We start from the raw sequence: 26,164 nt of genomic DNA on the forward strand, positions 1-26,164 counted from the left end.
AAGTCTGCCTAGTAGTAGTATTTCAATATTAATAATCATCCTCTAGCAATGTTTCACTGTTACATCTTACCATTTATGCCTTTAGAAATGCAACTGAAGCCTTCAGAAGTAATTGTAATACAGTAGCTTTAAACATCAAATTAGTAACTTCTTTTAGAGGCACCTATTGCATATGAAAATGCTGGGGTAGTTGTTTCAAGTGATTATGCAGATATGTAAATGAGTGTTTTACAACTGCAAGTGTTTGTAATAAATATTTTTGTACTGATAAACTGATTTAGGTTTACTAAAACTTGTTACAGTTCATCAAGTTATATTGAGACTCTTCCAAAAAGGTGGCTCCATGGAGCCCCGGTGCAATAGCTACAGCCACCATTTTTTGTTACAATTCTATAAAACAATATGCACCATTCATTATTATATGTGTGACATGTACCTTTTGGGGTTCGGACAAGTGTCTGCCATCTTCGTTTTGTCCTCTTCACCTTCATTTTGGTAAGTGTTAACCTATAAAATTAATATTGTCTTTTGTTGGCTTAGAGGACATTAATTTTGTCAAATGTCATCATTCATTCATGATCTTAAACAAGTGTTGAACTAATTCAACATTTATACGAAACATGACCATCTTGGAAAACCCTGCATAGTTCATACAATTATTGTCCCAGTGTTATTTATTGTGTCCAAAGAGACTGAAAATAAACTACAAGAGTTTACATTCACAGCCATGACTTTTGTTTGCAATGGTCTACGGAGTTGGAATTTGGATTAACCCTTAAACCCGCATAATCCAGAAAACTGGATTTGATAAAAAAACGAATTAAAAATGCATAATACTTTTGCCAATCTACATAGGTGGTTACAAACAAGCCTATCTCATGAAGCGTTTGTCTGATCGCTTCGAAAAACAAATTTTATTAATTGGCAAAGAGTAAGCTATCTGCCAGTATATAAACTTTCAACAAACAAACAAGGAACTCACCCACTATGATGCGCTGAATCATTTTCAGTCCTTCCACGTTCGTATTGCCACTGTGCTCGTCCGACAGTGACGTTATCACGTGATACCTATATATCAACTGAATCGCCATCACGTGAGGAGTAAAACGAGACCAAGCAAAAGTCGATGTGACAAAGTACAGCCAAGTTATGGCCCTTTGTACATAGTTATGTGAAGAAGGAAGACTGAGGGATAGTTCTTGTACTCTTTCAAAGTGAAGTGAGTATCTCTGGGTTGGATGAACGTGACGAAGTATGGGACCATTTAAACCAAAATTTAATGGTGAGTAAGATGTTGTATGTCATTTTTAGATAGCTTTAACAGTTTTTGTGTTATAGAGTTTAGTTTTACAAGGCATGCATGCGATCCAGTTTACTGGATTATGCGTTTTCAGTGCTTGCATTTTATAAAACAGCTGCAGGTTTAAGGGTTAAAGTATTTACCAGGAGTTGGAAAATCACCAAGTTATAGTATTATCACTGTACTCACTTGAGCACACAAGTATTAAGTCATTTTAATTAAAGAAATGATGACAACTTTGTTTACAACTACGGCTTTGTAAATAAATGAGCAAATTCCGCACTCACTTGAACAAATTGGCTTATGTTAAAGCAGCCTGTGTGTGAGAAATGAAGGCTACACAGAACCAGCATAAACCTTCCTGGCAGGTAAGCTTTTGCTTTGAGGCGATTTATTCATGCCAACTTCAAAAAAGGGTAAAGCACGTTCCTGAAGATGTTATGAATGCCTTTCACAATGGGCTATATGAGCATAAAACAACCGAATGACAGCATATGGCTACCAGAAATAATGAATTCTTAAGGGGCATGTCCCATACAGCCTTGAGGCTTTCACTAAACAATTTGCATGAGAAAACATGACAGACACACTATAAAACAGTTGAGAAGATACTTCTGTATGTAATTTTTGGTTTAAAGTGGCTTGTTCTAGTTATGCTTCCTTGGCAGTGCATAACAATGTAATAACCAAATTACAAAACAATTCATGAATTACAAAATATGCTAAATCACAGTATACAGCTGAATTAATAAAGCAAAGCATTGGAAACTAAATTATACTAGATGAATAAAAAATTAGAAGTTTTAAAATGGGAATAGGGATCACTGAAAAAAGCCACAAAACAAGAAGGGATTGCTGGGGTGGTAATGTAAACCACAAATCCCTATTTTGACACTCTGTCATAAATTTTTAGTTACATGCTCTGTCATTTTGAAGTGAGTCAAAATAGGGATTTGTGGTTTACATTACCACCCCCAGCGATCCCTTCTTGTTTTGTGGCTTTTTTCAGCTATCCCTATTCCCATTTTAAATTTTCCAATTTTTAATTCATCTAGTTTGTGTACTTTTTAATTAATCCAGTAATGGATTATGAGATTTCTTTTATTGATAATAAAGACTGTTGTGAATAGTGTAATTTTGCATTCTGCATAGTAACACTGTCAACATTTCAGTGCACACATGAAACTGATCAAATTGCAATGTGCATACAAACTGAGAGTCTTCTAATATGAGCTACAATTTACATTACTGGTGCCTTTAATAGTTGTCAAATTCAGTACAAGGATTGTTGTTATACACTTGACTGCATTATACATCAGGGTGAACTCCCTTCAGACTGGAAGAGGGCATATGTAACACCAGTATACAAGAAAGGCCCGTGTACTAATCCATCGAACTATAGACCTATATCATTTACTAGTATTTGCTGCAAGTTGTTGGAACATATCATCTCCTCAGCAATATCGTCTCGCACTATTGACTACAATATCATGTGTACAAATTAACATGAATTTCTTTGATTGATAATGAAGACTGTGGTGAATAGTGTAATTTTGCATTCTGCATAGTAACGCCATTATAATGTTTCAGTACAAACATGAAACTGATCAAATTGCAATGTGCATACAGACTGAGAGTCTCCCAATATGAGCTACAATTTACATTACTGGTGCCTTCAATAGCTGTCAAATTCAGTGCAAGGATTGTTGTTATGCACTTGACTGCATTATTAGAGTATTTACATGACTGTTCTATTAGAGTATTTAATCTGGATAACCCGCCCACGTACAATAATCACGGAGCGAAAAAAACCACCTTGCAACAAAGTCATCAGCCCAGATTAAGATTCCTTGCCTATACTGAGTTTAATAAAGACAGATTCTATTAGTTACAAGCAGCGCACATCAAAAAACCTAACTTTGAGTGAGATCATGTATGGCTTCTCGAGTGTAATGCACATCAAAACATTTGTCAACTTTTACTATACATTATAAAAATCCGTAACGTAAAAAAATACGCAAAAATTACACCGACTGCTAAATACAATGCCATAACTTCCGCATACGTTCATTTACGGAGATCTACTATGGCTCATCAGAATCCTTAATCAATGGCGATTCGAGTGATACATAGGAGTTTGTGAAGTAACTAAGAGAAAAGGCAGGATAGAGCCTTGTATTGCTGGATTATGTGTTCAGATACATAATAATTTAGCAGCAAAACCAGTTTTTTCATATGTTTTGCAATGTAACTCCATACAACAATTAGTTAGGCACTTACTTTGGGCGGATTTGTAATCAGCAAGTGTTGATACGTAGAATGATACCAAGTTTAACGAATTTGGTTGAGGGTAACACATTGCTTTTTTGAGGTTTTCCCACCCGAGTAATTAAATTCTCCATAGGAAATTGTATGGGGGCGCGTATTATGTTGTAATCAACAGTAAATAACTGTTACTATGGTATCGATAGAGGGTTACTTCGGGCGGAATCGTGTAGAGCACTTCAAGGGCTTTATTTTGTAGTATAATGTCCTGTAGAGATTATGGGTGCTAATGGTTGCTTTTTTGCATTTTTTGTATTTAGTATAAAATCCATGTATTTTGCATGGGGGAAGAAATAATGGCTGCCGACAAGGTTTTTCAACCAACTGATTTGACTAAGCTATGAATACCAAAATGACGTGGAGTTGATTTTAAGCTATTTTATTACATAATTCATAAGATGTAATAGTAAAACTTGATGTTATGCAAAATTTTGTTTAGACTACTTCGGTTTACAATTCCCAATAGAATGTTTTGATATGGGCATTTTGGCAAGAAGAAACAGCCCGGTTTGGGCTGTTTCCATCCAAAAACGAAATCAAAAATAGGTCATGGACACGCACAATGATCCATTCAGCAAGCCTTTCTACTTTTTCTCCCAGGATTCTCCTTGTAAACTTCGCTATGCCTGTGAAAGAATAATAATAATAATATTATGAATAATAAGAATAATACTGTAATAAGTAATAATAATAATATTATGAATAATAATAATAATATTATTATATAACCAAGTACTAATAATAATACAAACGTGACATCATAATTAATTCACAGACAAAACTACAAGGTATAGAACAGAACACTAACCGGTATTAGATGAAACGATATCCGAACATTAAATAAAACGACAGGTTTGTTTCTGCAACTCTTCATTACCAAGTTGGGTTTTCTATATAGCGCTATCCATAGTAACATCTCTTCAGTACCTGGCAACTAGTTCAAACACAGTACGCGTTAATTACAACACATTCCACTCGTATAACTGGTTTGAGTGTACGGCAACCAGTTTATATGCACAACAGTAAACATTGAACTTGTATAACCGGTTTGAGAACTGTTCGGAACCGGTTTTAGTTTATAGCAACTAGTTCATAGCTATGCGCTGCGCGTTTAACTTGGCGTTAGATACTACTTTGAACTTTTTCAAGACAAACTCAGCGGATTAGGATGAACCGCCGTTGGCTAGAGTACCATACTGGTACCGTCATACTACATAGAAAGCTGGTGTTTGGGATAGACTAGCTGCTCGACCAGAAGGACGGCTACTGCTGAGCGGCATTGAAAGGGTGAAACAACTGAGCCAAAGATTTACAACTAAACTGGCTAGAAGTGTTGTAAGTTTCTGTAATTTAAGTAGGGGTAGGACTGAAAGGTAGCACCAGGCTGACAGAGGCGTAGCGGGAATCGAGGCCCAGGTCCGAGCATAACTAAAAAGATCAAGATACTCTAATAGATCAGTCACGCTAATGTAGCAGTCAGGCAAATCAGAGTATTCAGTAGTAGCTATTCTATTAAACTGCTGAAATCCGTCTCACATTCAATTTCAGAGGGTCTAAAGTTTAAACTTTTCTTGGGTGTTATGTATTTAGTAGAATTAAATTGTTGTGATATCCTAATGAGCCTTATCCGAAATTACGTCACAGATGTAAAATAGCCGCTGTAGTGTGGGGACATTTGTAAAATTTGTATGGGTGACTATGTATTTTTGAATGGCGATATCTCAGCTAAGACAGAAGATATCAAGCTCTAACCAGCAGGTATGTTATAAATTATAGCTGAAAGAATAGGAATCTAGTGTTGTTTTGAAAATCAACCAAAAATCGCTTTTACGTACTTACTGTAATGTCTTATAGCCATACCTGCTAGTTAGAGTTCGATATCTTCCTTCTTGGCTGAGATATTGCCATTCAAAAATTTTCTTCCCATAGTCGCCCATACAAATTTTACAAATGTCCCCACACTACAACGGCCATTTTTATGTCTGTGACGTAATTTCGGATAAAGCTCATAGAGCAATCACCCTAATGCAACAGTCGAATAAATTGTTGAAATCAGTGTTAGGTTCAATTTCAGACGGTCTAATTTTCAAAACAACATTACTTGGGTGCATTCCCTCAGATATTTTAAGGTTTCTATGGAGTGCTAACCACTTTTCTCAGCTGTAGTAAAAGATGCTTTAAACCTGATTACCATGAGTAACTTTAACTTGAGGTATATGTCCAACTTAAATATTTTAATTTACAAGGAGGAGTTTGTCATGTCATATATCGGTAGTATCAAGCTAACAAGGTCGCGATATAGCCAATCAATTATATCAACGTTTTCGCGATAGTAGCACAACTTTGTACCCTGTACAATGATGTGGGGAGGCCAGACATATGGTATTTCTTATTTAATTAAGTATGCATTGATGGTTTATAGTGGTGGGCACAATTCAACCCTGAATTAAACTGATATTTTAAGGTTTCTATGGAGTGCTAACCACTTTTCTCAGCTGTAGTAAAAGATGCTTTAAACCTGATTACCATGAGTAACTTTAACTTGAGGTATATGTCCAACTTAAATATTTTAATTTACAAGGAGGAGTTTGTCATGTCATAGTTAGTTATCATAATATATGTTTGTATCGTGACATAAACCTTGGTGATATATGATATGGAGTTTTTCTATGTGTGACTGGATTTTGGAAAATCACCTTGTGGGCGCATTGTTGATTCAGAGAAAAAATGTATTTTAATAATTTAATGCATTGTTGCTCACCAGCCTTGGCAACTACACGTATGGATTTTTCAACAAAGATGGAGCAATTCAGAACATTTAAGAACACCTGGTGGCCAAGATAACTCTTGTAGAGTTTCCCACCATTTTAGATAGATTTTTCACCAGTGTTGCTATATCATGAGTCCTCAAAAAGGGGCTGAGTGTCGGGGTGGCAGGGTGGGTAAGAGATAGACTACAAAATGGACGAGGATGGTAATTGAAGGCACCAGACCACAAAACAGCCCATCAGAGGCAGGAATAGACTGAAATCTCACAAAACAAACATACATCACGCATTCAGCTCACTGATCGTCTGTCCAGAGTGCATACATAAACCCCCAAAAGCACTTCCCTGCTGTTCACAAACCTGTACAGACATCTGGCATGGTTATACAGGCCGCCAGAAAACAGTCTACCACAAGCAGACCTGACAAGTTGAAGAGGAGTTTGATATGGAAATTGTTAGCCTGATAGTGCAGTAACTTCATGCTGGTGTTTTCTCATTTTTGGCTCTTGCACCCATATGGTTGATTTTGCTATATCTAGTCACATATTGTGGCAGCACTAATGTCAAGTACATCAAGATACGCTAATAGAGTAGTTGAAAGTTACCTCAACAATGTAGGCTCTATTTAGCTTTTGTTTATTACCACACATCATAAGGGGAAGGGTTTTGACTGTCATTTGCAGTATTGTTGAGCCACATCAATTAGTTCTTAGATTGATCTCTTTTGAATGTCCACCTGCTAAGTGCATGTGTCCCTTCATGTTAATGGTCACTGTGTTCGATTTTTCACACAGTTCTCATGACCGGTTAAAATACTGTAATGGCAACTGTACTATAATTTAAGCAAAAAATAAGTGTTATTTCTTTCCCAGCTACTCTCTGATAGTGTGAAGCAATAAATTGTACTGACCACATATCGGTGATTACTCTATTAGGAATAAGTACATTGTGTGAACTTTGTGATTGTCATGTTCACACTGCTGTGGAAAGGGTATCTCTGATGTCCACTCAATTACAATGTTTAAACTTCCTCATCAGTAACTAGTTTTCCAGCCTACTGCCACATAATCTAAAATCATTGTTCATTTTGGCCACTGCATATGTTCCATGAAATGCAGTAGTCTCCTTTACAATTGTATTATGCTTTATCTGATCCATTCTACCACTTTTGAAACATACGTACGTACATAAGTTAGTCCACTGAGATTTTTCAGTATGGTCTGGGTTTCTGCATTTGTTGTGCATAACCACAAACATGCTGTCAAATTAACCTTGTATGGCTTCCTTTAGTTAGTTTAGTGTCACCAAACTTGAAGTCAAAGTACATAATGTGTACGTACTGTATTGACAATACTATAATATTTTATATGTTATTAAACATCAAATTTCCACATATATACAGTGCATGTATCACTACCAATAGTGTGAGACATCGTCCAGTGGATGGCTTCACTTTAATGGTCAACGGTGTGTGTGTGTATGTGTGTGTGTGTGTGTGAAAGGAAAGTGGCATGTGCCCTATACACCCTCCCACCACTGTCAATAGCATTGTAACCGTTTGCTTTTGAACCAAACCATGGCTGCCTCTTCCTCCCTTGTGGACATGTCATTAATACTGTACTTGTCTGGTAATACCCTGTCTACTTTGAAATTCATGGTGACAAGCTCCTGTGCAGAAAGAGTAGTGTTCTGCACCTTCTTCAGTGTTTCCTAGCACACATCTCTCTACATGTTCCTGTCTTTGACAAGGCAGTACTGAATCTCTTGAATCAGGTCCTATGGCTCCTGCTTCGCCTTGTCTCTCCAATGGACCTTAGCTCCATGCACAGGCTGAGGCTGTGGAAACCACTCAACCGACAGTCTCCATCCCTCCCCACAGACAGGCAGACACACACTAATTCTGTACACAAGATTTTGTAGTCTTGTCAAATACTCTAATAAAACAGTCACCATATGCAACACTTAAAATCCTCCATTGAGTATGAAAACTTGCATCAGTAGCACCAACCCAAGGGCACATTTATCATACAGTACAATAGTACTGCATAGTAAAGATGACAGGGTGGGCGCAGCTGGTGATAAAATATCACCCAAAAACTTGCCTTGATTTTTCTTCATAATGACATGACAGTATTGGTTGGATAAAGTCAAGCACACTTCTCTTGTTTGTTTCATCATATCCGGACTGGTAGCATTCTTTCCTTCGTGACTTTCTTTGTGTTTCTTCACATGATATGTCAAGCAAACCACATATTATAACTATACATGTAATACCATGTAAACATAGTTAGTGAGTGAACCTTGTGTTAAGCTAGATAACTTGATAAACTTCTACGTGAGTACATGCAGTTTAGCAATATGTGGTACATTATATTTTTAATTAATCGGCAAAAATTTGCTGACTACTTGCATATACACATATACATGTACATTGTTCCTACTCTGCAGTGTAGTCCTAATTTTTCTTATACTTGTACTTATTTAGCCTGCAAGAATTTATTTATTTTCTTGCAAAAATAGTTATTTTATCGTTAAACCTATGACTATCACTATTCACTGTGCTGGTCATGCACTGTTGTACATGCCCCATTTGTAGATTGCCCCATTTATAGATTGCCCCGTTGGTGGTTATACTTGGTTGTATGTGCCCCAGGCCTAGTGAATAATAATTATACAACCAAGTACTAAGAATCATACGAAATGCGGTTAAAATTACGTCATTAATAATGAATGAAATAAATAAATAAATAATGTTTGAGAAAACTACGAGGCCTAGAGACATGAACTAAGCAGGGATAGATTCGCCTGTGAAGGCACAACCGTATAATAAGTATGCCTGTTCGTGCTGATGACTTTACCGTACATGTAATTCTATATAACGCCCGGCACCACACCCTTGTTTACAGATTGCTCGAAGGAGAAGATTAGTAAATGTCCGCGGAGAGGCCAGAGGCCACCTTACTGGTAAACAACAACATTACAAGTATGTTTAAATGTTTGTAACTATGTATTTTGTGTGCAGAATATGCGCTCCAAGCGTCATGCAGTGAACAACCAGCTGATGACCAGTTGGGATACCAGCTGATGCGCTCATAAACAACCAGCTGGGACAACAAGGTAATGAGTAATGTAATACTTGTACTGGTGGTAGTTGTATTATACATCTTCATCCTTCATCTGGCTTACTAGCAGCTGGAATTATTTTCCACTGGACTTATCTACTACTCTACTGTGAGTCTGTATAATAGCTAAACAAGAAACCGATGCAGTGCTGCATATACAACAAATGTGTAACTATCTCCTGTATGTTGTGCATGGCTGTATGCATAATATTATAGACTGTGATCACTGTGCCAATGCCACACCGTTAATATACTGGCACATCACCTGTGGCCTCTAGTTACAACAGAGTCTGTTGTGCCATAGTGGCTTGATTGGGATCAATTGTTAATTGTGCCTTCACCATGTCCCTTGTCCTGCATAGCCTCACTTCACTGCTGAGTCATCTTGAGAGACACGACATACCTACAATATATAGCTACTTTCAATATAGCTTGGTTTTTGTGTAGGTTGTGTTTTAGTATTTGTGGTTTTCTGATGCCAGTTAAACTCTCTTGCCTGTGTACATATGCCAATGTATCATTTCCACCGGTACACGTACACTGTTCTGAGTGCTGCCTATGGCACTGTTTATACTTGCCCAATGGGTAGGTTGCAACGTTGGTGTATGTACTTGGTTGTATGTAACGCGGTCCTAGTAAGAATAATAATAATATGAACAAACGGGCATATTTCAGTTTTGTCTGAAATACACATACTGTTTCCTTTTCAGTGGACCTATTCTCATTGCAAAGAACCACCAGAGGGTTGTTTTGAGTTGAAGGATGCTGTTCAATGTAGTTTTTAGATGTGCGTTCTATTAAGATTTTTGCAAAAAAAACATGGGCAATCCCTATTATGAACCCACTATCGTGGTTCATGATACATGGTTGATTAGCTGCCTATTTAGCTAGAATGGGATACCATTATCTGATTAGCTGCCTATTTAGCTAGAATGGGATACTATTATCTGATTAGCTGCCTATTTAGCTAGAATGGGATACCATTATCTGATTAGCTGCCTATTTAGCTAGAATGGGATACTATTATCTGATTAGCTGCCTATTTAGCTAGAATGGGATACCATTATCTAATTAGCTGCCTATTTAGCTAGAATGGGATACCATTATCTGATTAGCTGCCTATTTAGCTAGAATGGGATACCATTATCTAATTAGCTGCCTATTTAGCTAGAATGGGATACCATTATCTGATTAGCTGCCTATTTAGCTAGAATGGGATACCATTATCTAATTAGCTGCCTATTTAGCTAGAATGGGATACTATTATCTGATTAGCTGCCTATTTAGCTAGAATGGGATACCATTATCTGATTAGCTGCCTATTTAGCTAGAATGGGATACCATTATCTGATTAGCTGCCTATTTAGCTAGAATGGGATACTATTATCTGATTAGCTGCCTATTTAGCTAGAATGGGATACCATTATCTGATTAGCTGCCTATTTAGCTAGAATGGGATACTATTATCTGATTAGCTGCCTATTTAGCTAGAATGGGATACCATTATCTGATTAGCTGCCTATTTAGCTAGAATGGGATACTATTATCTGATTAGCTGCCTATTTAGCTAGAATGGGATACCATTATCTGATTAGCTGCCTATTTAGCTAGAATGGGATACTATTATCTGATTAGCTGCCTATTTAGCTAGAATGGGATACTATTATCTAATTAGCTGCCTATTTAGCTAGAATGGGATACCATTATCTGATTAGCTGCCTATTTAGCTAGAATGGGATACTATTATCTGATTAGCTGCCTATTTAGCTAGAATGGGATACTATTATCTGATTAGCTGCCTATTTAGCTAGAATGGGATACTATTATCTGATTAGCTGCCTATTTAGCTAGAATGGGATACCATTATCTGATTAGCTGCCTATTTAGCTAGAATGGGATACTATTATCTGATTAGCTGCCTATTTAGCTAGAATGGGATACCATTATCTAATTAGCTGCCTATTTAGCTAGAATGGGATACCATTATCTGATTAGCTGCCTATTTAGCTAGAATGGGATACTAGTATCTGATTAGCTGCCTATTTAGCTAGAATGGGATACCATTATCTGATTAGCTGCCTATTTAGCTAGAATGGGATACTATTATCTGATTAGCTGCCTATTTAGCTAGAATGGGATACTATTATCTGATTAGCTGCCTATTTAGCTAGAATGGGATACTATTATCTGATTAGCTGCCTATTTAGCTAGAATGGGATACTATTATCTAATTAGCTGCCTATTTAGCTAGAATGGGATACTATTATCTGATTAGCTGCCTATTTAGCTAGAATGGGATACTAGTATCTGATTAGCTGCCTATTTAGCTAGAATGGGATACCATTATCTGATTAGCTGCCTATTTAGCTAGAATGGGATACTATTATCTGATTAGCTGCCTATTTAGCTAGAATGGGATACCATTATCTGATTAGCTGCCTATTTAGCTAGAATGGGATACTAGTATCTTCATGGGCACCTAGTTTTTAGAAGTAGCATAGCATCAACTTGTTAAAATTAAAAGAAGTGTGCTTCAGAGACGGTCACAAATATTTAAAAGGACATCCATGCCAACAGGGCGCTTACAAACCTCAGTGCAATGCATTACTTTCCTACAGTAGCTTTTGCACAAGCCTTCATACCTGGCACAATGCTTGATTGGATAATTGTATGTCACAGGGTTTTGACATGTGACCAACCTCCTCTGCACTTGGCTTTTTTAATTTAATAGTGATATAACTTATGTATCATAGGACTGTGGAATAATGAAGTCACAACAACAATTCCATATCACAATGATTGTATAGACGCTTGTGTATAAACACTAATAATACTTTCATTAGTGTTTATGGACCTACCTTTGTATTTCTTATTGTATGCTTACTATAATATTGGCAGTGTAGCAGCCATTATGACCACCCTATTCTTTATGAACTGCTATTTCAGATTAAACTCCTACAGTATAGTTTACAATAGCATATATACAGATAATCTGATTTTATTGTATTGTAGTGTTACCTTGTAATCATTCACTATATTTTGTCCTGTAGGTCACTTTATTAGAACAGACTTCCAATATCCAAAGCAACAAATTCAATTGGTAAACAAATGTCAAAACATGTAATAACTAATAACAAAAACAAGTGTGTTTGCATGGAGTTATCAAACCACACTGGTAGCCCATAAGAATTAAGATATAACAAAAGAAAGACATTAATTTCCACAGTATATGTAGTAGTTGTAACATGGGAACAAGTGATTTGCCTGAAATATACACATGAGCACGAGGGCATAGCCCGATTGTAAGTGCATGTAGTACAGGAAAATCACAAGTGTCCATGTTACAACTAATATATTCCACTTGGGTGACACACCTGCAAGTGTGGGAAACTGCAGGAATGCTTTGCGAGTGTATTTATATGGGACCATGTGAATTTTGATTGTGGATAACATCGTAAGAGCAATGACAAGGCACTGCTGAGAGGCCGAATGTAAGTGTATCGACACAAGCATGCAGATTGCTTCAAATGTGGGTATGCAATTAAACGCACGAAATCCAAATGCCAACTGAACAGCTCATAATGAAGCTTAAGTGACACTATAAGTACTAGCCATGAATAATCTAAAGCAGTGAATACAATGGCCCAGTGTCTGGACATCGCCACGTGACTAGAATGCAATCAAAACAGCAATATAAACTAATATGTGACCTTCTTCATTTAGTAAAACAACATACTATCTTCTTCCCCATGTCCATGATCTATGCTTTGACTCACTTTACAAAACTAAAACCCACTACAGTGGAACCTCTCTATTACAGACATTTTGGGACCCAGAATTTTTGTCCACTTTTTGCTGTAATATAGAGGTTTTCAGAGGTAAAAAAATGTATTAACCAGACTTGTTGGGACCAAAATTTTTGTCCTTATTATGGAGGTTTTTTCTATTGTGTCCTTAATTCGGGGAGTTTGTTAAAAGAGGTTCCACTGTATTGATCCTGTGAAGTGTCACTATAGTAAAGCAGAAGAGATCACACAGTTTCATCAAAGAAAATCGAATGATGTCTGAGAATGCTTAGAATGCATTAATGAAAAATGGAGGTAGTATACAAGTTATATCACTCCTAGGAGGGATATAACTTGTATATACTACCTCCATTTCTCATTAATGCATTTCTGAGCCCTGATAGTAGTGCTATTATACCACTTATATACCTTCTCTTCCCTTTGAAGTGAGGTGTGAAAGTGGTATATCTATATATACTGTAATTGTGATTATGTGTACGCAGTGTTTTCTGCTGTACAGAAATGCAGCCTTTGACTAATCTGTATTTTGAGTTTAAACCAGTTTGTCAAGTAACACTGGAGATTGATTTGATGTTTAGTTATTTAATTTTACATACTGTGATGGAAAATTGTTGTAACTCCTTAAACCTTTTCTTACATGCAGTACCTTTTGTTTGATCACTGTACCAATACTTTAACAGAAAACATAGGAATTATGCAACATTGCATGTAGTAATGGATGAGGGAACCATTTGTCCTTTTTTGGGGTCATGTACGGATATGTCATAGGTTAAGTCCAAAGATTTAGTTAGTTAGGGTTACCAAAAAATCGACATCTTCAAAATAATTTCCTAACTGCTGTTACAAGTTGGACTAATCTCACTTGAATACAGCTCCAGTGGCGGTAAATTCTATCACATTCTTGGGATGGAAATTGATCAAAATATATGCTAATCATGAGATTATGAACTGCAACTCCCAGGAACAATTCACAATACTGCACTTTGACCTTCCTCTGTGAGCAAATCTTCACCAAAAAGTATTGATGATTTGATTGGTGAATCATAATTGCCATCACTGCACTATTTAGACAAGATTTTGGGGTCCAAAAATGGATTTTTGTCCACAAAGATCAAATGAATGATAGCCAAAACTTCCTCACATCACAGTAGTAGTCACCCATCAGCAAAGAAGACACATACTAAGTATGGTTAATTTCTGAGTTGGTTAACCATCTGGGCAATCCAGGTATTGAGCAAAAATCATCCAAAATGGCACCTGTTTCTCATCATTCACTCTTTTAACAATTTAAAACCATTATTCTTGGTATAAAACGACTTTAAGATCCATAGCATAATATAACCAGCACCAATAGTTTGTAGAGTTTAAAATAAACTAACAAGTGCTTAGTCAAATATCTTTGGCTCATGTGATTGAGTACGGATATGGCTACTAGTAGCATAATAAGCTAAATTTGTGTTGAGTTATAGCTGTTAAAACCACTAGACAAAAAATCAGGTACCACATCAAGTGTTAAATGACTGCAAGGATGGAAATCACATGAGCCAGAAGTTATTTGGATAAATGCCTATTAGTTTATTTTTGCAGTTTCTAACAATGAAACTTGACAAAACTATTAGTGCTAGTTATATGTTGTGAATCTTAAAGTTGTTGTGTGTCAAGAATTGTGGTTTTAAGTTGTTGAGAGAGCAAGTGATGAGAAAAAGATGCTGTTTTGTACAATTTTTGTCAAATACCTCGATTGCCCAGATGGCTAATGACTATAGAATTTAGCCATACTTGGTACTTGACTTCTTTGCTGAATGGATGGGTGTGAGGAAGTATTGGCTATCATTTGTTTGGTCTTCGTGGACAAAAATCTGTTTTGGACCCCAAAATCCTCTCTAAATGATGCACCAACAGCAATCATGCTTCACCAATCGAACCACTAATACTTTTTGGTGAAGGTTTGCTCACAGAAGCAGGTTGAAGTGCAGTATTGTGAAAAAGATGATCATTTCTGGGAGTTACAGCTTGTAATCTTGTGATTTGCATATTATTTCAATTGATTTCCACCCCAAAAAGGCAATATAAATTACTGCCACTGCAGCTGTATTCAAGTGCGAGTTAGTCCAATATGTAACAGCAGTTAGCAATTTATTTTGAAGATGTCGAATTTTTTACCTTGGTAGCCTTAGTTTAGCAGAACATGGTGTTATAGGAAGGGTGAATTGTGTAATATTTTACTAGACAAGTAATATTTATACAGTATGGATATGCAAGAACTGGCCCCATCGCTGTTGTCATGGAGGGAGGCACTTCGGTAAGTATAATAGTGTGAATGATTGTACATGTACTTTAGTAATGCCACTGTGTATGTGTGCGCACCCAACTGTTCTGTGAAAGTGGTGTACAATATGCATGTAACGCATGTACTGTATAAATTTTGGGACCTGATTGTGTGCCCATGAAGAGATGGTGTGCTGCTTTTTTTATTGTTGTTGAACAACTGAAACATTTCTACAGATTTTTGAGGTGATGAATACCTTGAGAATGTAAACTATTTTGCTCATGTATATACAGTACAGCTCAAAGGTAACGTCGCGAGTATACACATGCGAGTAATGCTCGCATCTTCTCACAGGATCATTATTTTGCAGTGTACTGTACAATACCTGTGGAATATCGCATGGATATGCACTAGCCATGCGAGAAACTCGCCACTCATGAGAACACTCGCTACTGAGTTTAGTAACTTCATACAACACTTAAGTCACATAAACATTTGTGATCGATCCCATAATTATGTTCGTGCAAGTCTAGCTAGCTAATTATACAGTAGAATGCAATAAACGCACACATGGGCCCGTAGAACGCAATGGGTGGAATATTTACGAAAAAGAGAAAAATTCATGAATTCTAAAGCGCTTGTTTCACATTGAAAGAGAGTGATAACACCAAAAACCTTGGCAGCATCGTGATCCCAAAAGCAAGAGGAGTTCCAAATTCTTTGTTTCGTGTCAGTACTCTCAAGGAGACAGAAGATATCAGCATTAGTCTGCCTTGCGTTAGATGGGCAGTTCACTATCGCTTTTTCTCACATTTGTTTGCCTTTTCCGGTCTCCCGTGGACGTAGGAAAGGCCTGGAAGATGAAACGTACCCAGCAATGGATTTGCTTGTTCATGGAGAATTCGATGGTGCAAGTTGCATCTTGGTAGAAGACTGCATCTGTATGTTATGATCGTTTTATTAAACGCCTGTAATTTATTGTCACTGTACAAATTGATTTTTTGCTGTTAGCACTTCGTAGGCCGTTCGTAGCACTGTAACTTCGAAATTTCTTGTCTTCTAGAGTTGAAACTTTGATTGACCATTCCTTTAACTATCTAAATAAAGAAAATATGAATTAGAAACATGCACTAACTGGGGTTCTGTGGCATTACTTGGTGACCAATCCATCTAGGTTTACGGTAGCTATACTACTAGCTACAGCACTGACTGTAGTCCGTGACGGAATCAAGGTCAAGCCAGTAGCTAGGTTACCAAGTATTCGGTAGCTACAACACAGGCATTGTAATAGGAGACTTCACAGCTGGCGGAACTGAGCTAGTGCTACCTCCCAAGACCATACAGGTGTAGGTGAGACCTGTTATCTGGTCTTGCGTGACGCTCTCGAGTAAAGTTAGCTATTGTGGAGCATTACTGTAGCCTTGCTGCATCCACATGGGTCACTTGAGCGCACGTCACGCGCATCATGCGTGTACATGCGACATTACGCATGAGCTGTACTGTACATATCTAATCCAAAACAGCCAAGCTGTAAAAAAAAGAGTGCGGCCGTCAGAAAGGCTATGGTGAAAAAAGATGTGAAATCCAAGGTGGCGGCCAAGAAATGGCTGTGATGGTAGGTTAATGGTAAAAATGTTAATAACAACAATTCAGGTGAATTTTGTGCCAATTGACCAAGCGGCACCAAAATTCACCAAAATTGTCATTATTAAAATTTTTACCATTAACCTACCATCACAGCCATTTCTTGGCCGCCACCTTGGATTTCACATCTTTTTCACCGTAGCCTTTCTGAGGGCCGCACTCTTTTTTACAGCTTGGCTGTTTTGGATTAGATTTCACTTCTTTTTGTATTTGTATACCCCTAAGCCGGACTATGGCCAGCTTTAGGGCTTTTAACCTATCATTATTTTCTTTACCACAGGAAGAAGAAAATATGAAGCAGGATGATTTCTTTGTAGCTGAACTGTCTACAAGGTGATCCTTCTAGCTGATATCTCTACCAGATGAGTTTTTTGTAGCTGAACTCTCTACAGGGTGATTTGTTTGTAGCTGATCTCTCTGCATGGTAGTTTCTTTGTAGCTGAACTCTCTACGATGTAACTTCTTCTAGCTGAACTCTCTACAGGGTGACTTGTTTCTAGCTGATCTCTCTACGGGGTGACTTGTTTCTAGCTGAACTCTCTACAGGTGGTTTATTTGCAGCTGAACTCTCTTACATGGTGGTTTCTCTGTAGCTGAACTCTCTACAAGGTGACTTCTTCTAGCTAATCTCTCTACAGGATGACTTGTTTCTAAGTGAACTCTCTACAGGTTGATTTGTTCATAGCGGAACTTTCTACTTGGTGATTTGTTTGCAGCTGAACTCTCTACATGACGGTTTCTTTGTAACTGAACTCTCTACAAGGTAACTTCTTCTAGCTGATCTCTCTACAGGGCAATTTGTTTGTAGCTGAATTCTCTACAGGGTGATTTTTTGCAGCTGAATTCTCTACATGGTGGTTTCTTTGTAGCTGAACTCTCTATTAGGTACCTTCTTCTAGTTGATCTGACTATAGGGTGACTTGTTTGTAGCTGAATTCCCTAAAGAATAACTTTCAATGTAATAATTGAGTAAATTATAAACGCAGCTGAATGCTTTATTAGGGTGACTGTTCTATTAGAGTATCTCGATCTCGCATTTGCTACACGTAGTTGCTTTTCGAATCATAACTCAGTGGTTTGTAATCCAATTCTTCTGTATTTCTGCAAGGACTTTCTATGATGATTATTCCAGCTACATACTGATTTTCAGCTTGTTGCTCTAAGCGGTTTGCCTGGTAGACACAAAAACTAATAGTTTTTTTATTCATAAAAATCGATCGTGTAATTTTGACACAGGTTGGGTTTTGTGTCATATCTCCATGGTCTTTATCCCGATTCCTTTCTAACCACAAAAAGGCACTCCTACGATGGTTGCTCCATCTACATATCAATTTTCAACTGATTCCTCCAAGGGGTTTAGCCTGTAGGCGTGACAGACCTTCAACCTTCTTTTACGCAAACAATCGGTGATAACTCCGTGAATGGGCATCGAATTCCTACCAAAGTTGGTATGGAGATCCGCCTTAATGAGCCCTTTAAGTGTGCCAAATTTCAGCCCAATCTGAGCACGCATTCGTGTTTTATGGCGAATTTTGCAAAAAGTGCAAAATGAAGATGAAAAAGAAAAAGAAAATAACGAAGAAATTAAAAAGAAATTTTGTTCACTCGTATCTTGGAAATGGCTGGAGCGAGTTTCTTCAGATTTGGTATATAGACTCCCCTAACTGGCTGGCACGTCTCTAGCAAATTTGCTTCCAATTGGATCAGGGATCACAGAGCTACATAGGTGTGAAAATTGCATTTTCTTTCTTCCTGTTAATATACTCACGGTGTGGCTCGCTGACTTCTTGGACCACACGACACACTACCATGTGTCTTGATACTCACGGTGTGGCGCGCCGACTTCTTGGGCTGCATGACACACTACTGTGTGTCTTGATATACAGTATGGTAGTACTGTATAGTAGGAATCATGGAGGTTTGGGCTATTTTGTCCAAAAATATCACCCAAAAACCAGATGCACTTTTCGTTCATAGCAGCTTGGCAGTATTGGTTAAGCATAACCAAGCTCATAAATGTCTCCAGTGTGACCTCAAACCCTTCCAACAATTTCTATGATTTAAGAAAAATATTATTTAACTGAATTTTCTGCTGACTGCCTGACTGATGTCTCCAGGTAAGCATAATGATAAGGCTATACACTTGATTTATTCACTGTACAATATTGCTTCAGACCAAGAATGCCTTTTTGTGAAATGCAGCAGCTACAATGGATGCATCATGGAGTTACCTTTGTGTCCCATTTCTCTCTCCGCTACTGTATAGGTGTTTATTTGGGTAACACGTTGTGGCTTTAGTGCTTTAATTTCTGTGGATTTATTGTATAGGTGTCTTTCATACTGTTCTTCATTTGTAATGCTGCATAATAGGTGGAAGATACAGTACCTGAATCAAAGCAGTGTGGCTACTTCATATTTCAGTAATTGCATAGTTAAGGCTTTCATTGAGTCATACGTAGTTTCCATAGTGACTGGATTGATTGCAGAGGCACTTCTCATGCTCATCTTCATTTTTTGCTGTATAACAATGGAACACATATAGCTAAAAACGAAACAGAATGGACATTTTGCGTTTCAGTAAATGATAGATATGGAGCACATTCAGTTGCACAATTAATTTTTGTAATGTGTCTGGCACCTTTCTCTCCTTTGATGCATGCAGCATGCAATGAAAGTCCTCTAAGAGATTTATTGGCCATTTTACACATGCCTTTTGGTAAACAGGACTGGAAGCCAGAACATATGCTGTAATAAATAGTACAATCACCCTAATAGAACATTATTTTGACAAATAAATAGCAGGTGCAAATCATTAATGTCCATGTAACGATCAATTCACTTTATTATTCCTGCAGGAAAAAAACAGACAAATAAAAGCTACGGTTGACTTTGGAGCTTGCAAATACAAATGAAGTCATATCTGTACCAAAACAGCCAAGCTGTAAAATATCTGATTGCAGCCATTCCTTGGATGCCGCCTTTGATTTCACTGACCCTGGCTTTGTTGAAGGCTTTAGCCTTTTATAGTTTGGTTGTTTTAGATTAATTAATTAGTAGTTTGTGTTCAATAGCATGTAAGAGAAAGCATCTTTAATTTGTTTTGTGTAACCACTAGATACTATGGTTAGTCACAAAAATGTGCAGAAACCATTGGGAAATGGATGACCATGGACGCAAAAGCTATTGTCATGTAGAATCTAAAGAAGATATCTAAGTGTTTAAAACAGCACTGAAACTACATTAATTTCTTCATGCTGTGATACATATTTGTCTATTGTAAATACGCTGAACCACTAGCAAGTGATGAGCCAGTAAAGTTTAGAATGCATGATGAAAATGTTATACGGAGATGAAATACACAAGTAGCTGCTTGTTTCCCTAGGCACAGCACAAAAACAAGTGTTCTGAACACACTGATAACTTAGTTGGCCCGTCATGTTAATTCAGTCTTTTCTTGCGAAACAAAGGCTAAGGATAAAATTTGTTGGAGTTTCTGCATGATTTTCTGGCTCTGAACTTACATACAAGTATCAACCATAGGAAGTTTTGTATGGTAACATTTTTAACTTAAAGACCCTATATCGCAGGCATCTTTTGTCCTATTTACAGTGGATAGCCCCAAAATGACAGACACATCAATTTAATTTCTTTTCATGTACAAAAAACCATATACTTTGTAAGTTAAAGAAGTTTCACTGTTGGTTATTTGTTTTCCCAAAGGCTTCAATACATTTTTTGGCATCCACAGCATCCAGTAGTTGCACAGTGGGCAATTAACACTGATTGCATTCCTAAGGCATTACATGCAACAGGACTATTACATACCTTTAAGGCTGATGTTTAATGCAATTGATTTAAGTTATTGTGATTGATGTGGAATCTAAAATTGTCCTGCATATAGGGCAGGTATATACTGCTAGAGTATTATAGTTTTGTCAAACAGTACAGCAATAGGGACCATGTAAACAAATCCCATACATGTGCCAATATTGGATTTTTTTAAAATGCCAAAACCTAATTTTTGGTCTACCTGCCTACCTGACCACAATTGCATGGCTAGAGGCTAAACAATACATCATACACATAGGCAGATCCAAACATTTGAAGGGGGGTTCCACTCTGGAACATGGGAATTGCTGCTTCGGTCCATCTACAGTACCTAGAGGCAGACTTGGGGTCAAATATACAGTGCATAGTATTTAAATACAAATGCATATACTAGAAATGTTCCAAATAATTATCTTATTTTGGTAAAAGTATTTGCATAAATAGATTAGGGAAGTATTTGAAAATACACCCATTTTCCAAACTGCAAATACAATTGCAAATACAATTACTCAAATTTGTGTTTGAATGCAATCAAACACAAAAATTAATAATACTCATGTATTTGACCACAAGTCTGCCTAGTAGTAATATTTCAATATTAATAATCATCCTCTAGCAATGTTTCACTGTTAAATCTTACCATTTATGCCTTTAAAATGTAACTGAAGCCTTCAGAAGTAATTGTAACACGGTAGCTTAAACATCGAAATAGTAACTATTTTTAGAGGGATGTATTGCATAAGAAAATGCTGGGTTAAGTAATTATGCACAAAGACAGGTAAAATGACTGTTTTACAACTGTAAACATTTGCGATAAGTATTTTTCTACTGATAAACTGATTTAGGTTCACTAAAACTTGTCACGAGTTCATCAAGTAATATTGAGATTCTTCTAAAAAGGGTGGCTCCATGGAACCCCTGTGTAATAGCTACAGCCACCATTTTTTTGTCATACGTAATCTATAAAAACCCATGTGTGACATGTGCCTTTTGGGGTTCCGACAAATGTCCACCCTCTTCGTCCTACAGTACCTTTCCTTTAATCTTCATTCATGCTGGTTGTCTTCTTCTTTATGAAACGACACTATATAAAGGATTTAATTTTCTGTTCATTTTCTGGATTTTCTATATCAACACCTATGTACCCTGTATTAGATGGACAAAATTATTTTTAACAATGTTATTACTGGTAGACAGATGGTAGACACTGTATACCTTCACTGTGACAGTGAAACCTTTTTGAACTATATCCAGCCCTGTAGCTAGACCAATAGTAATAGAGTGAAATGATCATTTACTGGACCAATAACAATCAAGGGACATGCCCCTTAATTATCCAGTTGTACTTATAGTAATTGATCATTGAATATATGCCTCTTATTGGTAGCATGGTGAAGAAGCAATCACCATACCCCTAAATATCTCGTCCAGGCCCACTTAAGGTACTCTAATAAAGCAGTCACTTTAATACAACACCTTGTTCAATATTCTAATAAAGCAGTCACATGTACCTATCATAGCTGTAGCTGTAACAAAAAACTAAACAAACTAGTATATTTAAAAATGAAGTAGGGATCTAAGCAATAAAAACTAGTTAGACAAGATTATAATCATGAATGATGATATTACAACATACTGTGGGAAAAGCCCTACTTTGCCATTGAACAAAATAATTATAGTGCCAGCACTCATAAATGTCCACAAAATAACATGTTCAAATATGTACGTCTTTAAACAAACTACCAAAACACAAGTTGTGTTAATGATAAATGATCCTAACCACCACCATTCTGCACATCACTTCGAGGCGGATACAGAGGTATCCATAATTATGCTCTCAGGCCATTGTGAAGGAAGGAAGGATCAATATGAACTGTTTTCTAGCATTTCAGTTATATTCGCAGCTGTAACTTTTTCCTCGTTCATCATATGAGACTAAAACAAAGATCAAAAGAATCATTATATCATTATGAATTGGCTGCTATACAAGATTACATAATATGAACAAAGCAAGATGGCAGATGGACACAGAATGCATTTCTGTTTAAGTAATGAGCATTACATGTGATTGTCACAGGTAAAAAGTGACTTTTGAAGGACCACTACAACAACTGTGTTGAGGATGATGCGTAATGCTTCTGTGAGATTTTAGTATAGTCTGTTCTGCTCTACTGACACGCAACGTGGGGGTGATTGCTGTTCTGCTATTATTTCAGGAGAAATGTCTCATAGAAGAGTATGTGTTAAACAACACAGGACTCGATGACCATACACCTGCAGTTAGGAAAATTTTCTGTGAACAGTTGTGTAATAGAAAAGAGGTAATGTGTGTGTAAAATTTCAACCATATGCCGTAAATGATTATGCAGAAATTACTCAAAATGTTTCAAAACTATGTTTGCATGCTATACCGAGCATGTCACCACTTCCACTATTGGGATATATTTATTGTATACCATGTCAATTACCATTTCTTAACAGTTAACACAAATGTTGATATCTATATCAGAAGATGAGATATTAAACTGGATCTTTATGAGTGCTGGCACTACTGACATGTGGATGTAGGGATTTTGCCACAGAGTTATGTTGTAATACCATTATTCATAATATTATTTAGTCTCACTAATTTTTATCACTTAGATTACTAAATTTTTTAATTTAATATGTATGCTAAAGGAACTGTAGCTTGTTTGTGTTTCTAATAACACCTTTACAGGTCGTGCTATTATTAGGTCAGCATCATTCTTAGATGGATTTTTAATTATGTTTCATCACTTGTATATTAAATTTACCTTGTATCTGTGATAAGGGGAGTGGTTATGACTTGTCATTGAGGTAGTGTACTAAATCACTGACTTGCTACCCACTAACTATTACAGCAATGATTACATTGGTATTCTACATGCTATGATAGCAGCATAACTCACTTGTCAATCATAATTTCCAAGTGATGTCTGCAAAGCAATTGAGAGCAATGTATGCTGAACGGCATTCATGATCAGCCATGTTAAGCTGTTTGGCCATATCAACACTTCAACATCACATTCCTGAACTAGTGAATTGGTGGTGGTGTGGTGCAATTTACCCATATACTGTACCTTACAACCACATTTTTCACATAAAACTACTGTACATACCAGTAGATGTTGAACATTCCCAGCATATATGCAGTATATATGCTGTGTTGCATTTGGCACAATATCTTATACACACATGTGGTGGACATACATTTATCGTATAGCCTAAGGGCAGTTTTTGAGGTTGAGCAATGTTGCTAAAAATTAAATTTTCGCAGATTTGCAAACACTCCCAAAATGTATTAGACTATATGGAGAACTAAATATTTCACGGATAAACTTTTGCTGGTAACCCCCAAAAACCCCAGATCAGCAAAAAATTTCCTACTTGAAATATTTAGGCCATACAGTTTTGTAACCGATGATCATACATAGTTGTGTACTTTCAGGATGGTGGCTAACTATAAAGTATAGTGTAAAGTGTAGTGGGATTCAACTCTAATCTTTGCAGGCTGCACATTTGAAATGTTTGCTCTACGACCTGTATTTACACTTTACAAGTACGGCTTACACCTTTCGAAATATTAGCTTGTCTCGTTGCTCACATTCTCTTCATGTGAACTCCAGTATAGCCTTATATGGACCCATGAAACTCTGTAGGAGGATCCCTAGCTATCTTGTTAGACTTGGTATTGATAGTGTTTTATGTGTTGGTATCAAAACTTGGTGGAGTAAGCACCACGTAGCTTTGTATCTAATAGACTATACCTTCACTGTTAAATATGCTAAGAAGTGTTTGTGTTTACTTAATAGAATTCATAAATACTTTATCTGTATGTTCTATAGGAGTAAAATAAGTACCAAATACAGTACCTGGTCTGATCGGTGAAGAGTTTAATTGGCAAATTTACTGTAAGCTGTGTACTGTTCACCAAAATATGATTTCATTCATGCTCCTTGCATATGGCCTCACGTAACCTACAAACAATCATTTTCCAGCTTTGTGTACCAATTCACTAAGATAATCTCCATCAATCAGACCACATATATTATGGTATTGTGTGTAACCAATTTTTTGCCCTTGTCTTTCCCCACAGGTAAGCTACGCTGAGTCGGATATCACTCCTAAGCCAGCATCAGTGAAGGAACCTGAGTCCCAGCTGCATTATGGCATTATCAATCCCAAGTCAGTGCAGGAAACTCAAATATAAATGCTACCCCATCTAGTAGGGGCCTTGACTACTACATACAGTATATATCTTATTACAATTCTGAATCACCTGTCAAATTTTAATAGGAGTAGGATGAGAGGTAGGACTCTCATATTATAGTTTGTTAACACAGCACACATATTATTATAATACACATACACCACTATACACCACTATACACCAGAATGATTCGGTCTCCTATTGTACACTGGATGCATATAATTAATTATCATGGTATGATAAATTCATTTTACCTAAAGAGAAGTGAAAGTGTTGTTGCATGTCATAATGGATTGAATGCCATCGCATCATATTCTTTTAATTGTCCTATGTGAAATGTTTGCAACTTCACCAAGGATGTAGAAGTATGTATACTGCATTTAGCTGTGGAGAGATGTAACATGTAGAGTATATAGGACACATCTGCCACTTCTGTTGGTAAGAATATGGTGAAACCTTTGAAAAAGTGATGTGTTGGTACTCTCAATTGCAGAATTGTGAGTTACTACTGTAATTTGCTTTTTTTTCATTGTAAAATAATTTTTTTGTTTGCAAAACTTGTACGAAGATTTTTTTACACGAAACTTTTTACATGATGCAATTTTGAAACTTTTTGCTTAAACGTTATTGCACTCTTTATTACAGTGCCATCACAGATTTGACCTTTGGTGATCTTTACAGCCATTTTTTTTTGTATTGAAAATTCATTATTTTTGTCTAACTCCATGGTTTCAAGTTAAAGTTCTTGCTGTTAATAGGTGGCTTCATTCCATTGTTTATATTACAAAGTTGCCAGCCCATTGGTAATTTTCAGCCAAAGGGCGGATAAATTCAAAGACTTTTGTGACTAATAAATCACCTGTTTACTTCA

The 26,164-nt window shown here is 36.8% G+C and overlaps 1 protein-coding gene across 2 annotated transcripts in view; it reads left to right on the top strand.

Moving 5' to 3' along the window:
* Positions 1–25,461, top strand: part of LOC136264305 (uncharacterized) — a 72,711-nt gene extending 47,250 nt beyond the window's left edge. For both annotated transcript variants that reach the window (XM_066059023.1, XM_066059029.1), the window contains 2 exons: positions 15,570–15,623; positions 25,180–25,461. In XM_066059023.1, the coding sequence (XP_065915095.1) occupies positions 15,570–15,623; positions 25,180–25,293 (168 nt within the window). In that variant the 3' untranslated portion in view covers positions 25,294–25,461. The remainder of the gene's footprint in view (positions 1–15,569; positions 15,624–25,179) is intronic.
* The last annotated feature ends 703 nt before the right edge of the window (positions 25,462–26,164 follow it).

Source organism: Dysidea avara, chromosome 1 (assembly GCF_963678975.1).
Source record: "Dysidea avara chromosome 1, odDysAvar1.4, whole genome shotgun sequence".
In the NCBI taxonomy this organism is placed as follows: domain Eukaryota; kingdom Metazoa; phylum Porifera; class Demospongiae; order Dictyoceratida; family Dysideidae; genus Dysidea; species Dysidea avara.